The following is a 13969-nucleotide window of genomic DNA, read 5'->3' as shown; positions in this document are numbered from 1 at the left end:
TGGGACCTTTGATAGGTGATTAGATCGTGAATGTGATTAGTGCCCTTATAAAAGAAACCTCAGAAAGTTGCCTTGCCCCTTTCATCTTGTGAGGAAGCAACAGAAATATAACCACCTATGAAATAAGAGAAGAGCCCTCACCAGACCCTGAATCTGCCCATGCCTTTATCTTGGACTTCCAAGAACTGTGAGAAATAACTTTCTGTTTATAAGCCACTTAGTCTATGATACTTTGCTGGAGTATTCCAGACAGATAAATGTATGAAGGTTGGAGTAGTGATAAGATCTTGATATAGGGTAGAAGCTGGGACTGTAGGTGAGAGAGATTTACTATTTTAAAACAAAAACTTGTTATGAAAGTAAAGTAGAATTGACAGGATTTAGTGATATCATAGCCATGGGTCAAAGCTAAAGCTTGTCTAACTTGGTAGACAGTAAAGTCTTTTTATTTATTTATTTATTTTTATTTATTTTTTTTAATTTTTTATTGTTGGCTGTTCAAAACATTACATAGTTCTTGATATATCATATTTCACACTTTGATTCAAGTGGGTTATGAGCTCCCATTTTTACCCCATATACAGATTGCAGAATTACATCAGTTACACATCCATTGATTTACATATTGCCATACTAGTGTCTGTTGTGTTCTGCTGCCTTTCCTATCCTCTACTACCCCCCCTCCCCTCCCCTCCCCTCCCCTCTTCTCTCTCTGCCCCCTCTACTGACATTCATTTGTCCCCCTTGTATTATTTTTCCCTTTCCCCTCACTTCCTCTTGTATGTACTTTTGTATAACTCTGAGGGTCTCCTTCCATTTCCATGCAATTTCCCTTCTCTCTCCCTTTCCCTCCCACCTCTCATCCCTGTTTAATATTAAAATTCTTCTCATGCTCTTCGACCCTACTCTGTTCTTAGTTACTCTCCTTATATCAAAGAAGACATTTGGCATTTGTTTTTTAGGGATTGGCTAGCTTCACTTAGCATAATCTGCTCTAATGCCATCCATTTCCCTGTAAATTCTATGATTTTGTCATTTTTTAATGCAGAGTAATACTCCATTGTGTATAAATGCCACATTTTTTTTATCCATTCATCTATTGAAGGGCATCTAGGTTGGTTCCACAGTCTTGCTATTGTGAATTGTGCTGCTATGAACATCGATGTAGCAGTGTCCCTGTAGCATGCTCTTTTTAGGTCTTTAGGGAATAGACCGAGAAGGGGAATAGCTGGGTCAAATGGTGGCTCCATTCCCAGCTTTCCAAGAAATCTCCATACTGCTTTCCAAATTGGCTGCACCAATTTGCAGTCCCACCAGCAATGTACAAGTGTACCCTTTTCCCCACATCCTCGCCAGCACTTGTTGTTGTTTGACTTCATAATGGCTGCCAATCTAACTGGAGTGAGATGGTATCTTAGGGTGGTTTTGATTTGCATTTCTCTGACTGCTAGAGATGGTGAGCATTTTTTCATGTACTTGTTGATTGATTGTATGTCCTCCTCTGAGAAGTGTCTGTTCAGGTCCTTGGCCCATTTGTTGATTGGTTTGTTTGTTCTCTTATTGTCTAATTTTTTGAGTTCTTTGTATACTCTGGATTGGATCCTCAGTGTCACATAAAGATAATAATTCATTATAACTAGTAATAATAGGTAGTTAATAATTAATAATAGGCTGGGCTTGGTGGCACATGCCTGTAATCACAGTGGCTCTGGAGATAGAGGCAGGAGGATCTCAAGTTCAAACTCAGCCTCAGCAATTTAACAAGGTGCTAAGCAACTCATGAGACCATGTCTCTAAGTAAAATACAAAAATAGGGCTGGGGATGTGGCTTTGTGGTTGAGTGCTCCTGAGTTCAATCCCTGGTACCCCACCCACCACCAAAATTAATAATATACCAATATTGACTCATCAATTAAGGAATGTACAACACTAATAGGACATGTTAATATTAAAGCCAGGTGAGATAATGCACACCTATATCTCAGCTACTTAGAGGAGGCTGAGACAGGATTGCAAGATCAAGGGCAGTCTCAGCAATTTAGTGAGACCCTAAGCAACCTTGGAAGAACTTGTCTCAAATTAAAAGGGCTGGGGATATGATTCAGTGGTTAAATTCCCAGCACCAAAAAATAAACAAAAAAAAGAGGCAGGGAGTTAGGGTTATAGCCCAGTGGTAGAGTGTCCCTGGGTTCAATCTTAGTACACACACAAAAAAATTAATATTAAAGAGAAGCATAAAAGAACTCTTTTGCTCAGTTTCCCCATAAACCTAGCAGCTCTACTTAAAAAAAAAAAAAAAAAATATATATATATATATATATATATATATATATATATATATATTTAATACTTGAGTCTGACACAAATGATCAGGAGACACTGAAAATGAAAAGATGGTCAGAAACCAGCCCAGCATTCATCAGGCTGTGTGATGATTTACCTATGGGCTCTCCACCACTTGTCCTGGGAGGGAAGAGGAATATTTGCAAATTTATGTCCTGTTTTGGGGCCAATAGTTGGAAAGCAGAAAACTTTTTGTCTGTTTCTTCTCAATTGCCTTCAGATCAAAATAGTATTTCAACATTGCTTAAGGTGGCACCTTTTGGTCTCCCTACAGTGCATTGCTTTTTCTCTCTTGTTATAATTAATCCTTTCATCATCTTCTTATTCCTTTTTACACATTCAGGGCATAACATATTATCTTCTAGTCCCGAGGGTGGAAACATACAGGCAGGTAACAGGAAAAGGGAAATCATCCTCTTGGGAGTGTCAGGGACCCAAGTCTGACCTGCATGGAACTGCAGTCGAACCCAGCCTGCTGTTTCTGCAGAAAGAAACTGGTCATGGACCACACACCACCTGACACCAGAGGTTTGCAGCAAAAAGGCCTCCACAGAAGTAGGGATGGGACACGAATTCACAGCCTTGCGCTGATTGGCTCTGGCAGCGATCCTTGCCCAAGATGCCAATATGGACTCCTGAGCTGAATTTACCACTTCAATCATGTTAGTCTCTTCCTCTCTTTTAACCTTATTATGACTTTCCTGAAGCCCTGCTGCATTGGCCACTGCCTTCCATTTCCTGGAAACTGGCTTCAATCTGGCCTCCCGAGATGTTTCAGGAATATCATATATTTGTCCGGGATATGCATGCTTCTGTAGCCTCAAATAAACCTCTATTTTCTGGCCATCAGTACTCAAATTAAATTGTTGGCACCAGTTTCGCAAAGTATCCCGAGAAACCTTATTAATTGGAGGCAAAATGGTCGGCAAGGGAAGGGGTTGTATTTTACAATTAGGTTTTGTTTCAGGAAAGCAGATTTTCTTGGGCTTCCCAGTGCTGCTAACCGAGCAGTCTCTGTTCTCATACTCTTATTGTTTTTCCTGGGATTTTAAGGTTTGATACCTTCCTGTTTGATTTCTGCAGTTGAAGAAACACTTGTTTCTATTGGATATTCTTGTTCCTCTGTAACTGGGACCAGTGTTAAAATCACATTTTCCTCATCGAATTGCTCCTCAAGGAAGTTCTTCTCAGTGACCCTGTCATTTGCGCCTGACATTTCCAGGAACACCGGGAGACGGCAAAGGAAGCAGGGCTCAGGACAGCTATGCTGTGTGCTCCTTCGACAGTAAAGTCTTGAATCAAAGCATGGACTAGGAGAAACAGAATATGTAATGGATGAGAGAACAAATGACTTTATCAACACATTGTTTTATCTATAAGAGGTACTAGTGAAGGTGTTTAGCAGGCAATTAGATGGATATACTGGAGTGATCAATACTTAGGTGATAGGTCAAGTTGTGAAAATTGAGATAACCAGGAGAGTTTAGAGTAAGGAGAGCCAATGACTGAGGAATGGAGTTTAGGCAGGAATAATATTTAAGAAAGAAAGAGGAATCCTGGAATACCTGAGCTAGAATGAATTCCAGAAGTAAGACTCAAAGTGGTGGGAGAGTCTTTTCCACTGACCAGAGTAGCAGCAGCAGAGGGCTGCAAGGAGGTAGAAGAGGGGGTGTTGAGAGTGCCAAGTACTATTGCTATGAGGTTGGCACATGAAAATGGACGTATGTACCTGTCATGGTTCTTGGTTGCAAATTACCAATGACTCTGTCTTGTATATAAGGAAGTCATTGGAAAGGTGCAAGGGAAGTTACAGAACCTACAGGAAGTCTAGAGAGCCACACCCAGAAAACTGACCATAGATGAGGAAAGCAGTAGTGAGAGACATAGCCGCAGCCAGGCCACGTGAACAGTCTGGCTTAGGTTGCCCCATGGCTGATGCTGAATCCATGAATCCTGATGCTGAAATCCTAGCCCCTAAGACAATGGTATTAAGCCAAAGGTTGGGACCTTTGATAGGTGATTAGATCGTGAATGTGATTAGTGCCCTTATGAAAGAAACCTCAGAAAGTTGCCTTGCCCCTTTCATCTTGTGAGGAAGCAACAGAAATATAACCACCTATCAGCACTGAGTCCTGATGATTGTGGCACTGAAAAAATGATTTCCAAGTCACCCATTTCTTTGTCACATTCTTTTTGATCCAAACCCTGGGCAATCAGGCAGGCTCACAACAGGAGGGCACAGGGAGAGCCATACACAAGTCTTTTCCTTTAGTGGTCAGGTAGCCCATCATGACAGGTCATATAGTCTGGCTGTGCTCTTGATGTGCTCTTCATGGTCTTAGCAGGTATAGGGGAATAGCAGCTAAAATAATAGATGTTTGGAAAGTGGGAAAGCTAGATAAATATCCTTGTGCCCTCTTTTTTGGGAGGCCTAACTTCAGTGTCCCTAAGACTGGCAGTAGGCGTGGAGCTTGTTTAATCTGTAAGTGTGTCACTGGGTTCTTCTTGTAGCCATGTCTCCTAGGGCCACCCTGAGTCTACTATGGTATCCAAGGTCAGAGGACAGATTTGTCTTCTAGTTTGTTAAGAATGTTTGAATCTATCCAGAATTGGGGGATGGTAGAGAACCCTTTCTCAATGTGAAGGTACAGGCAGCATTAGCACTGAACTCTGGGGTTTGTGAAGGGTCCTTATGGTGAGATGGGTGCATCAGACCAATATCCTGATGTCTTTAAACCATTGTTTGAGCTTTTTCCCCCCCTCACTTTACATGGTGATGGCATCATGTAAAGGGGCATCCCCTCTTGGAAGATAAATGTCACAATCATGTTAATTTCCTAGTATTCGCTTAATGTGTTACAGACTTAAATTTATCTCTATGAGTTTATCAGTTAGCATCGAGAGAATATAACAGCCTTGTATGTCCAAGGACTCAGTGTTAGGCAGTTATTGTTTCTCATTGTTAGTTGACACAGGGCATGCTGGTTTTTTTTTTTTTTTCCTCCCGTTTAGTTACAGATGGACACAATATCTTTATTTTGTTTATTTATTTTTATGTGGTGCTGAGGATTGAACCCAGTGCCTCATGTGTGAGCAAGCACTTTGCCACTGAGCTACAACCCCAGCCCAGGGCATGCTATTTTGATAGGTAGATTTGTCCAGTGTGATGAACATGAGTGCCTGAGAGGCAGGTGTGCTCCTGGCATATGCACCAATCCCCATGCACCCTTCTGGGTGAGGAGTCTTGGGAGATGCCTGCTGATCTCACCCCTGTGGAAGCACTTTGGTGTCTTGTGACTGTGGAATGGCCTACCCTCCTGCTGAGATCTCTGGGGTATTGTGCTTGTTCTCCCTTTTGTCAAGGAGACTCTCCCCCACCCCAGGCCATTCTCCACCTGAAGGCCTTTTTCCTACTCATTCTCCTGACCTTTCTCTGTTTCCCTCTTGGAATTTATTGATGTTTTGAACCACCTTGAGTGTTAAATGCTCTTTCCCTTTTAAAAGGCGTAAAGAGGGCAGAGGACCTGTGGCTTGTTTGTCTGTGGGCATTGTGCCTACTGCAGGAAGCATTGCTAGGAAGAGAACAGTGTTGAACTGAAGAATTCCAAGGTAGGGCTCAGTGCAGGGGAGAGGGGAAGAGGCCTGGAGGCCTCCAGGGGGAGCCTTGAGGCCTGAGCCACCAAAGGGAAAGTGGGGCCACTGGAGGCAGGCTATGAAACCTTCTGTTTGTGGAACTGCAGCACACCCAGGTTACCTGCCAAACAACAAAATCTTATTTCAAGATATAAGTAGCATGTAAAAATATAAATTCCTAAGAAATTTCAGAAAATTACAATGAATAAAAATCACCTGCAATTCCACCATTATCATGCTTTTGTTTGTATAATTTTACTTTTCTGAGTGAATATAGTATATGTTTTTGAAAACATTAATGGAATCTTATGTACTTATAGTGTTGTATCCAGTTCTTTTCATTTTACACTATGATATAGGCTTCCTTTTATGTCAGTAGAGGTCTACATTGTTATTAAGTGGCCTCATGTTCTGTGATATGAAGAATACTGTGTTTCCTATTGTGGACTTAGATCCCTTCTTTCTTTATATTTAAACCATGTAAATTCCACTGTGATAAATAGTCTTAAAATTGTCATTTCAGTACCTTAAGACACAGAACTTTAAGTCTAGTTACTAATATAGTAGAATGTAATTGGTATCCTAAATATTTATTTTGTTACTGGGGATTGAATCCTTAATCACTGAGCAACATCCCCAGCCCTTTTTATTTTTTATTTTGAGACAGAGTCTTGCTAAGTTGTTTAGGGCCTTCCTAAATTGCTTATGCTGGCTTTGAACTTGGGATTCTTCTGTTTCAGCCTCCCAAGTCATCCAGCACCCCTTCCCCCCCCCCCCCTTTTTAACTTGTTCTGTCTCTTTGGGGTTTGTATTAGTCATTTGATGTTCCCTATTCACTTCAAGTTCCTCTTCCCCTCCTAGAACTGGAATAGGTATTTTATCTTTAGGTTCCCGAGACTCTGTCATAAGGAGAAACTCCCCATAAGTTTCTAGCTGAAGGATGTTGATAGTAATTAATATAATCATAACAGTAAGAGCAACAATGGTATTGGTAAATGTGTCGCTTTCCCTGTGGACTGTGAGTTCATTTGTAGTTATCAACACAGTCCTTGAGATTGATACTGTAAACCCCATTCAGTAGATGAGAAAACTGAGAGTTTAATGGATTAAATGACCTATATAAGGCTTATGAGGGTGGCATTAAGCTGCAAACCCTCGGTGGCCCATTCCTGGGCAAGTAGTCTCTTTCCATTCTGTATGTCTTTCTTAGCCAAACCAGCACTCCTGATAGTAGTGATACTTTATAAGGCTAAAGACACTCTATGGTTTTTAAACTAGAGGCAAAAACACTTTGTCTTTTTTTAGATACTTAAAGTTGTAACTGCTTTTCTTTCTTTGGCTACGTCAGACAGGAGCAGCAAGTCAGTAGGGTATCATGGTTCCGTGGCCAACTTCAGTAAGTACCTGTTTCCTCCTTGGATTTCCCTCTACACTTTATTTGGCTAATTCAGGTTTTACCTTCTGTTCCACTCTTTCATTCTGTCACTGGACGGATGTTAAACGTCTGTTACTCTGTGCTCAGAGAATGTGCGGCCGTTTGTGTATGTCTCTATAGATGCTTTCTGTGTCCTGTTTGTATGTGCACTAGGAGCTTTCCAAATGAAGGGTCTTATACAGCTATTTCAAAGTGCTTTATGTTTTACTTGTCACTGCATCCTCAATAACTCACTGTTACCAATAAAAATGTCTAACAAGATTAGATACTTTTTCCCATCAGAGGAATAAAGGAAAGAAGATATGGCCAACTAGAAGGAGGAAGTCTCCAATAAAAAAAATAATAAAAAAAAAAAGGCGGATTTTGCATTCTTAAAAGTAGGGCAGTGTTCTTGAGTGGGAGGGAATCCTTCTGTGGACCCGGATTGTGGGGAGGGCTGATAGAAAGTGTGGGAGGACACTTCTCAGAGGAGGGCAGCCGCGTTTCCAGAGGCTAAATGTTAAAGTTGAGCATGGTTTGGATGCAAATAAGAAGTTCTTTCACCTCCACTACTTGCTGTAAAACTTTTCTTTTTTTTATTTTTAAGGTCATTTGGGGGGAGTTTCTTTGCTCCCAGCCTCACTCTGTCAGTGTGGCCTGACCCCTGAATCTTACACTCCCACACAACTTGAGAACTTGATTCTTTTCTCACAAAAGACTTCTTTCCTACTCCTTCCTCCCCCAAAAGACTCCACATTTGAGGCTAAGTGTTTTGAACTGAGTCCTGGCTAGAGGGCATGTTAAGTATGTTCTTCTGTCCAATGTACATGGAAAAACATGAGCTTTAAAGTAAATGTATGGAAAATACCCCTTATCCAGGCCACAGTCTGTTCTTTCATGAATGTGCTTGTACTTATGTGATCTATTCTCTCTACTTCCTCTTTGAAACTGGAAAGGTAATCCACAGTGGTTTGAAATAATGAAAAGGAATAGAGAATCAAGAAAATAATTTCTGGGGGTATACTCAGTGGTAGAGCATTTGCTTAGCATGTTCAATGCCCTGGGTCTTATCCTCAGCACTGGAGGAAAAAAATAAGAGAAAAAAGAAAATAATTTCTTAGACCATTCTTCTGTGATCTTTTGGTTAGCAGAGTTAATACTTAAGGAATATAAAATGAGGATAAACTTCACATTTTCACATTCACTATTTTTTAAAATTTTTTTTAGCTGTAGTTGGACACAATACCTTTATTTTTTATTTTATATTTATTTTTTAGTTGTAGTTGGACTCAATATCTTTATTTATTTTTATGTGGTGCTGAGAATCGAACCCAGCGCCTCGCACATGCTAGGTGAGCGCTCTACCGCTGAGCCACAATCTTAGCCCCAATACCTTTATTTTATTTATTTTTTTATGTGGTGCTGAGAATCGAACCCAGCGCCTTGCACATGCTAGGCGAGCGCTCTACCGCTGAGCCACAACCCCAGCCCCTTCACATTCATTATTAACAAATACTTTTTAAAATAAGAATCTGAGTCAGAATGAACCTGAACCATTATCTGGTTGTTTCTGAAATTCTAACCCACCTACCATTTTATAATTAAAGAAATGCAGGCCCCTTGCAAAGATCAGGGAATCTAAAAGTATTTTCCAGAAAGTTACCACCTGTGTATCCTGGTTCAGCTGAGGTCTGGTTAAGTTACTTGTTCTCGTTTGCTGTTGGATTCTTCGCTTCAGGAACCATAAAATTTTTTTCAGGAACATTTTCAGTAAAGTTGATGAGATATTGTTGGCTTGGAAAATACACAAAGAATGTGACAGCTCTTTGGGGTGGACAAGTATAGATTTGCTGATTATTTATATCTTAGTTGATGTGAATGCTTCTTTCCCTTTGGTTTGCTAACTCAAGCCCCAGCCAAAGGCTTTCTTTCTAGCCTTGGAAAACCTGCCTTCAAGTCTTTTGCCTTGAAGAGCAACTGGGTTAGAACACCCTCATTTTGGTCCTATCTTGAATGGGAATGTTGTTAAGTCTGATGTTTGCTGTAGGATTCTGCCGGAAGTCCTTCAGTTACATTTAGAAATCTCCTATTCTTAGTTTACATTTTTTTAAAAAATTTCTTTGTCATGTTGGGTATGGAATTCTGGTCCTCATTCATGCTGGTAAGAGTTCTACCTCTGAGCTACACCCTTAGCCTGAGAATTTTTTTTTAATCAAAAAAGGCTGTTGAATTTTATCAAATGCTTTTCCCCCATGTAGTTCGATGATCATATGTCTTTCATTATGAGGTTTTCTATACTGTTTGATTTTTAAGAAAACCCATTTGTACATATTATGTCCACTGACTTAAGGCTTAGAACTCCTCTTAAACACTGACTTCACAGCAGTCTTCTGCATGTGTTTTATTGTGAATTTGCTTTTTTTTCTTCAGTCTGTTCCTGTCTTCTTTTTTGTATAGTTTTAGCATTCCTGGAATGAAAATGATTTTTTCTTTAAAAAGTCTCTTCTGTCACTCTTTGAGTTTAAAGGATAGCGAACACACACCCATGTGCCAGTCCTGCCATCTTGATCTGGTCTCTGGGGACTATAACTACCAATTTTTCTTGTCCAATTTCTGTTTCAAAAGAACTTTCAAATTCTTAAAAATCATTTGAGATCCTGATGGAGAGTCAGTTTGGAATTGTGTTACAAAACCTGACAAGGGCTGAAATTTTGGGAGATGATGGAAAGGTTCATCAGGGCTGTACTGTGGAGTGGCTGGAGGAATCACTGTGGTGGCTTTCAGTCCAGACTGCCAACTTCATCTTTCTTCCTTGGACTGTGAGATACAAACCAGATGGACTACACCCTGATTTGCCTGCTGTGTCCTAAAATAGCACTCTCCCATCCCCATCTAAACATTAAATTCCTCAAGTGTTTTACCTTTTAGATGTTTGTGAGTGGGAAACCAAATACAGATGTCCTACAGCTGTATCCAATTTGTTAAAGAGGGAGTGTGGTCAGGCTTCCAGGCAAAGAATGAGGAAGCACTTCCACTGCTAAATTTCATGGGGAATATTGTTGGTGGGTGCAGATGTGTAATAGCTGTGGGAGGACCTCCAAATCTTTACATGGAGACCTCTCAGATTCTTCCAGTTTAAAAAGGGAGCCAATAATAGTTGTATTGCTTTTTCTTTGTTTTTCTTTTCTTCTATTGGGGATTGACCCCAAGGGTGCTTTGCCACTAAATTTTTAATTTTGAGACAGGGTCTAAGTTGCTGAGCGTCTTACTTACTTGCTGTGGCTGGCCTTGAACTTGCAGTACTCCTGCCTCAGCCTCTCAAGTTGCTGAGATCACAGGCTTTTCACCACCACACTGTCTTATTTTTTTAAACACCCTCTTTACCTGAGGTAGGATTTGTCAGACTAGTGACTCAGGTGTAAGTCATGGGTCACCTAATGATGAACATTTCAGATTGTTTTTTTGTTTGTTGTTTAAAGACAAAAAGTTTTCTTCTTTTTTTATAAAACAATACTTTTAGTGTGGATTTCTCCCTTTTTAATTTTTTCTAAGATGTTTTTAGTTTAGTTGGACACAATACCTTTATTTTATTTATTTATTTTTATTTGGTGCTGAGGATTGAATCCAGCGCCTCACACGTTAGGTGAGCATTCTACCACTGAGCCACATCCCCAGCCCCATTTTAAATTTTTTTAAATGCTTCATAATCTGGGTCCTATTTGGACAATTTTTATCCCATACCTTTATCTTCATATCCAGAACAATTTCTTCAAATAATCCATTTGATATGTAATAGTGAATAAGTACACACCTTGTTGGACAATATGACAAATAATATTTTCTTGATTTATAATTAAGCCTCATTATTAGACTTTTTATTCAATAACTAGGCTAATAACTAGACTTTGTTTTGGGACTCACCATTAAATGCTGCATGTTTTAGTTTTACTATCTCTCTTGGAATACACAGAAAGTGAAAATGAAAAATAGGCACAGGGTGACAGAATATAGAACTAAGAATCCTGGATGCTAGGATTCCAAAACAAAGACAAGCCTCCAGCTGGAGTCAATGGCACATACCTGTAGTCCCAGCAGTTCTGGAGGCTGAAGCAGGAGGATTTCGAGTTCAAAGCCAGCCTCAGCAATTTAGCAAGGCCCCAAACAATTTAATGAGACCCTGTCTCTAATTAAAATATTTTAAAAATGGGATGGGGATATGGCTCAGTGGTTAAGTGCTTCTGGGTTCAATTCCTGGTACCAAAAAAAAAAAAAAAAAAAAAAAAAAGACTAGTACCCAAAACTTATCTTTTTTTGGTCCTGGGGATTGAACCCAGGGATGCTTAACCATTGAACTACATCCATAGCTCTTTTTATTTTTTTACTTTGAAGCAGGGTCTTGCTAAGTTGATGAGGCTGGCCTTGAACTTGTGATTCTCCTGCTTCAGCCTCCCAAGTTACTGGGATTATCAACTTATACCTTCATGCCCAGCCAAACTTATTATTAGAGAGAGAGAGAGAATTTTTTAATATTTTTTTTTTAGTTTTCAGTGGACACAACATCTTTATTTTTATGTGGTGCTGAGGATCGAACCCAGCGCCCTGCATATGCCAGGCGAGTGCGCTACCTATTGAGCCACATCCCCAGCCCAAAACTTATTTTTAAAATAGCTTTATTGAGATACAATTTACATACCATAAAATTTACCCACTTTGTAAAACTTAGTGACTTGTAGTAAATTTATAGTTGTGCAGTCATTACCCAGTCATGTAGTTTTGATTTGCATTTCTCTAATTGCTAGAGATGTTGAACATCTTTTCATATATTTGTTTGTCAATTGTATTTCTTCTTCAGTGAAGTGTCTGTTCAGTTCCTTTGCCCATTTATTGATTGGGTTATATGTTTTTTTTTTTTTTGTTTGTTTTTTGAGTTCTTTATATATCCTGGAAATTAATACTCTATCTAAGGTGTGTGTGGTAAATATTTTTTTCCCATTTTGTAGGCTCTCTCTTTACATTATTCATTGTTTCCTTTGCTGTGAAGAAGCTTTTTAGTTTGATTCCATCCCATTTATTGATTCTTGATTTTACTTCTTGAGCTTTAGGAGTCTTGTTAAGGAAGTCAGGTCCAAAGGTAGAGATTTGGGCCTACTTTTTCTTCTATTAGGTGCAGGGTCCCTATTCTAGTACCTAAGTCTTTGATCCACTTTGAGTTGATTTTTGTGCAAGGTGAGAGATAGAGGTTTAATTTCATTTTGCTACATATGGATGTTCAGCTTTCCCAGCACCATTTGTTGAAGAGGCTATCTTTTCTCTAATGTATGTTTCTGGCACCTTTGTCTAGTATGAGATAACTGTATTTATGTGGATTTGCCTCTGTGTCTTCTGTTCTGTACCGTTGGTCTGTGTATCATACTGTTTTTGTTATTACGGCTCTGTAGTATAATTTAAGGTCTGGTATTGTGATGCCTCCTGCTTCATTTTTCTTGCTAAGGATTGATTTGGCTATTCTGCCTCTCTTAATTTTCCAAATGAATTTCATGATTGCTTTTTGTATTTTTTTGTATTTCTATGAAGAATGTCATTGGAATTTTTAAAAAATCATTTAATTACAATAGGGTATAAAGATGATATTTGACATAGTGGTTTTTTTTTTTTTTTTTTTTTGGTACTGGGGATTGGACTTAGGGGCACTCAATACCCTATTTTGTATTTTATTTAGAGACAGGGTCTCACTGAGTTGCCATTGCTGAGGCTGGCTTTGAACTCATGATCCTCCTGTCTCAGCCTCCTGAGCCACTGGGATTGCAGGTGTGTGCCACTATACCCGGCTGTCATTGGGATTTTAATGGAATTGCATTAAATCTGAATAATTCTTTTAGAAGTATAGCCGTTTTGACAATGTTAATTCTGCCTATCCAAGAGCATGGGAGATCGTTCCATCTCCTAAGGTCTTCTTTAATTTCTTTCTTTAGTGTTCTGTAATTTTCATTGTAGAAGTCTTTCATTTCTTTTGTTAGATTGATTCCTAATTTTTTTTTTGAGGCTATTGTGAATGGGGTAGTTTTCCTAATTTCTCTTTCAGTGGATTCATCACTGATGTATAGGAATGCGATTGATTTATCTGTGTTAATTTTATTTCTTGCTACTTTGCTGAATTCATTTATTAGTTCTAGAATGTTTCTATTGGAATTTTTTTGGATCTTCTACATATAGAATCATGTTATTGGAGGGGAAGGGAGGGGGCATGGGGTTAGAAATGATAGTGGAATGTGATGGACATTATTGTCCAAAGTACATGTATGAAGACACAAATTGGTGTGAATATACTTTGTATACAACCAGAGATTTGAAAATTTGTGCTCTATTTGTGTAATAAGAATTGTAGGGCTGGGGTTGTGCTCAGCTGTAGAGTGCTCACCTGGCACATGCGAGGCCCTGGGTTCGATTTCTCAGCACCACATAAAAATAAATAAAAATAAAGGTATTGTGTCTAACTACAACTAAAAAATAAATATTAAAAAAAAAAAAAGGAATTGTAGGGGCTGGGGTGCGAGGCCCTGGATTCAATCCTCAGCACCA

The 13969-nt window shown here is 39.3% G+C and overlaps 2 protein-coding genes across 6 annotated transcripts in view; one reads left to right on the top strand and one right to left on the bottom strand.

Annotated features, from left to right (window-relative positions):
* Cyth3 (cytohesin 3) overlaps positions 1 to 13969 on the top strand; it is a 93157-nt gene that overhangs the window by 27597 nt on the left and 51591 nt on the right. The window contains exon 1 of one of the 5 annotated variants that reach the window (XM_071605527.1): positions 145 to 187. The exons of the other annotated variants lie outside the window; for them this stretch is intronic. Coding sequence (XP_071461628.1) covers positions 160 to 187 — 28 coding nt within the window. The 5' untranslated portion in view covers positions 145 to 159. Of the gene's footprint in view, positions 1 to 144; positions 188 to 13969 lie in introns of those variants that run through there. 5 annotated transcript variants of the gene reach the window in all.
* On the bottom strand, positions 2373 to 3663 carry LOC114106336 (developmental pluripotency-associated protein 2-like). The gene is given in 2 exon segments (XM_027953220.3): positions 2373 to 3312; positions 3351 to 3663. Coding segments are annotated over 2 exon segments (957 nt in total). The 5' UTR covers positions 3560 to 3663; the 3' UTR covers positions 2373 to 2564.

This window comes from Marmota flaviventris, chromosome 19 (genome assembly GCF_047511675.1).
Source record: "Marmota flaviventris isolate mMarFla1 chromosome 19, mMarFla1.hap1, whole genome shotgun sequence".
Classification (NCBI taxonomy): Eukaryota; Metazoa; Chordata; class Mammalia; order Rodentia; family Sciuridae; genus Marmota; species Marmota flaviventris.
The sequence above is the reverse complement of the archived record's forward strand: the minus strand, read 5'-3'. Positions and strand labels throughout refer to the sequence as shown.